General features: G+C 47.8%; 1 protein-coding gene across 1 annotated transcript in view; it reads left to right on the forward strand.

Moving 5' to 3' along the window:
- Window positions 1–2,500, forward strand: part of cdh23 (cadherin-related 23) — a gene marked incomplete at both ends in the record, with an annotated part of 283,012 nt that overhangs the window by 5,480 nt on the left and 275,032 nt on the right. Inside the window, 1 exon segment of the mRNA XM_080848547.1 lies at window positions 806–880. Coding sequence (XP_080704673.1) covers window positions 806–880 — 75 coding nt within the window.

Genomic DNA, 2,500 nt, shown 5'->3' on the forward strand with positions numbered 1-2,500 from the left:
CACACACACACACACACACACACACACATTCACACGCAGACCTACTCACATGCGACACATTCCCATAAATAAAACTTACATTAGCGTACACTGCTGGGAGCTAGTGTATCGATTTAGTGTAAGTGATCCTGTGAGGTTTTCTCATTAACAGTGTGTACTTGTTGTCTGGGATCAATACCCTCTCTGCTCACTCCTCTCACCAGCGCCTCTGCTGGTCAGACTGGGGAACAGCATGGACTGGTTCAACTGCTACGCTAGAGCAAGCGATGCAAACGGCAATGACACACTGAATGTTTTCTCACAACATTTCTCTCCAGCGGCTCCTTCTACATCTCCACACCACTTAACCTATGCCCCAGAGAGTGAACACACAAGTGTGTGTGTGTGTGTGTGTGTGTGTGTGTGTGTGTGTGTGTGTGTGTTTGTGTGTGTGTGTGTGAGTGTGTGTGTGTGTGTGTGTGTGTGTGTGTGTGTGTGTGTGTGTGTGTGTGTGTGTGTGTGTGTGTGTGTGTGTGTGTGTGTGTGTGTGTGTGGGTGTGTGTGTGTGTGTGTGTGTGTGTTTGATGTCTGGGTGTCACAATGCATACTCTCCAAGAAGACCTGATTCCCCTGGAGAGCAACTCTAATTCTCTCTCTCTCCCTCTGTCCCTCTCCTTCTCTCTCTCTCTCTCCTTCTCTCTCTCTCTCTCTCCTTCTCTCTCTCTCTCTCTCCTTCTCTCTCTCTCTCTCTCTCTCCTTCTCTCTCTCTCTCTCTCCTTCTCTCTCTCTCTCTCTCTCCTTCTCTCTCTCTCTCTCTCTGTCACAGCCTCCAACCAGCCGCCACGCTTCCTGAACTACTTCTTCCAGTCCTACCTCCTCATCTATGAGAATACGCCTGTGGGTGAGTAGCAAGTTGAACCCCTGAAAATGTGCTCCACACACACGCTCACACACACACACTTACAAAACACACACACACCAGATGCACAGAGATCTGAAACCTTGTTATCGGGGTGCTGAGTAATCAGTGATGTGAGTGATGCACTGCCTAGTCACAATGCAAAGAGCCAGGTCCTGATTGGGTGAACAGTCATTTGCGAGTTTTAACCAGCCAGTGGTTGTAATGCTTTGGGTGTCATCATGGCTTTTTCACCTCTGTTGTTTCCTTGTACTATCCTGCATTTGGCAGGATTAGTGTGTGTCAGGGAAGAACGGAAATCAGATGCTATGTTGTGTGTGTGTGTGTGTGTGTGTGTGTGTGTGTGTGTGTGTGTGTGTGTGTGGGAGTGTGTGTGTGAGAGAAAGACCTGCACTGCATGAGTACTGTCTGCTGAAATGTAGGGAGACAGAAGGGAGAAAAGCCTTATGTGTGTGTTTGTGTGTGTGTGATGGGGGGATGGTTGTTTGTGTGTTTGTGTCTTGTGTATTAGGGAGGAGAGAGTATTTCTTTCGGGTGTGTGTGTGTGTGTGTGTGTCTGTGTGTGTGTGTGTGTGTGTGTGTGTGTTTTGCGTGTGTGTGTGTCTCTGTGTGTGTGTGTGTGTGTGTGTGTGTGTGTGTGTGATTATGGTAGCGGCGCAGCAGATGTGTGGGGGGCTGTGTGTGTGTGTAGGAGTGCATCGCTGACAGGTGGGGGCTCCATGGAGATGAGCCCAGGAGGAGAGGTGAGGCAAGAGGATGGGATCCGACACACACTCAGCCTTGTGTGTGTGTGTGTGTGTGTGTGTGTGTGTGTGTGTGTGTGTGTGTGTGTGTGTGTGTGTGTGTGTGTGTGTGTGGGGCTCCGTGGAGATGATCCGTCACACACTCCCTGATCTGGCACCGATTCACACCCTCACAGAATTATTCATCCGCGCTCAGATCCTAGGCATCCTCATTAACTAGTTCCTGTTTCATCTCATCCAGGTGTGGGTACATCTGAGGTCAAAGAGCACACTCTGACCTTAATCTGTCCAACAGTTGTCATACTGGCTTATTTTTTCTGAACTTTTCCCGTCACCTTCTGATTTAAGTATTCTAATTAATGTATTTGTTTACGTGCACTATTCAGAGAAAAAAATTGAGGAAGGGTTTAACAACCTCAGAGATTGCACACACGCAAGCAAACACACACCCTCTCTCACACACTTACACACGCACATGCACACTCTCTCTCACACACACACACACACACACACACACACACACACGTGCATACTCTCTCAAATACATACATACTCTCTCACAGACTAACACACTCTTGGCACACTCTAACCCACATACACACACACATGTATTCCCTTGCTAGTACAGTAAATAATACATATACACAAGAGCTCTGAGAGAATGAGATGAGAACCCTGATGTAAGACTATGATAATGCGTTCTGTGCCCTGGTGCTGTTTGAATCAGAATCAACTGCAGGTTAAGCTGGAGTTGGGGTGTATGTTAACGGCTGTGTGTGTATGCTGTAGTTTGCGTGTATGTTAACGGCTGTGTGTGTATGCTGTAGTTGGGGTGTATGTAAACGGCTGTGTATGTAAG

This window comes from Sprattus sprattus (genome assembly GCF_963457725.1).
Source record: "Sprattus sprattus genome assembly, chromosome: 12".
Lineage (NCBI taxonomy): Eukaryota > Metazoa > Chordata > Actinopteri > Clupeiformes > Clupeidae > Sprattus > Sprattus sprattus.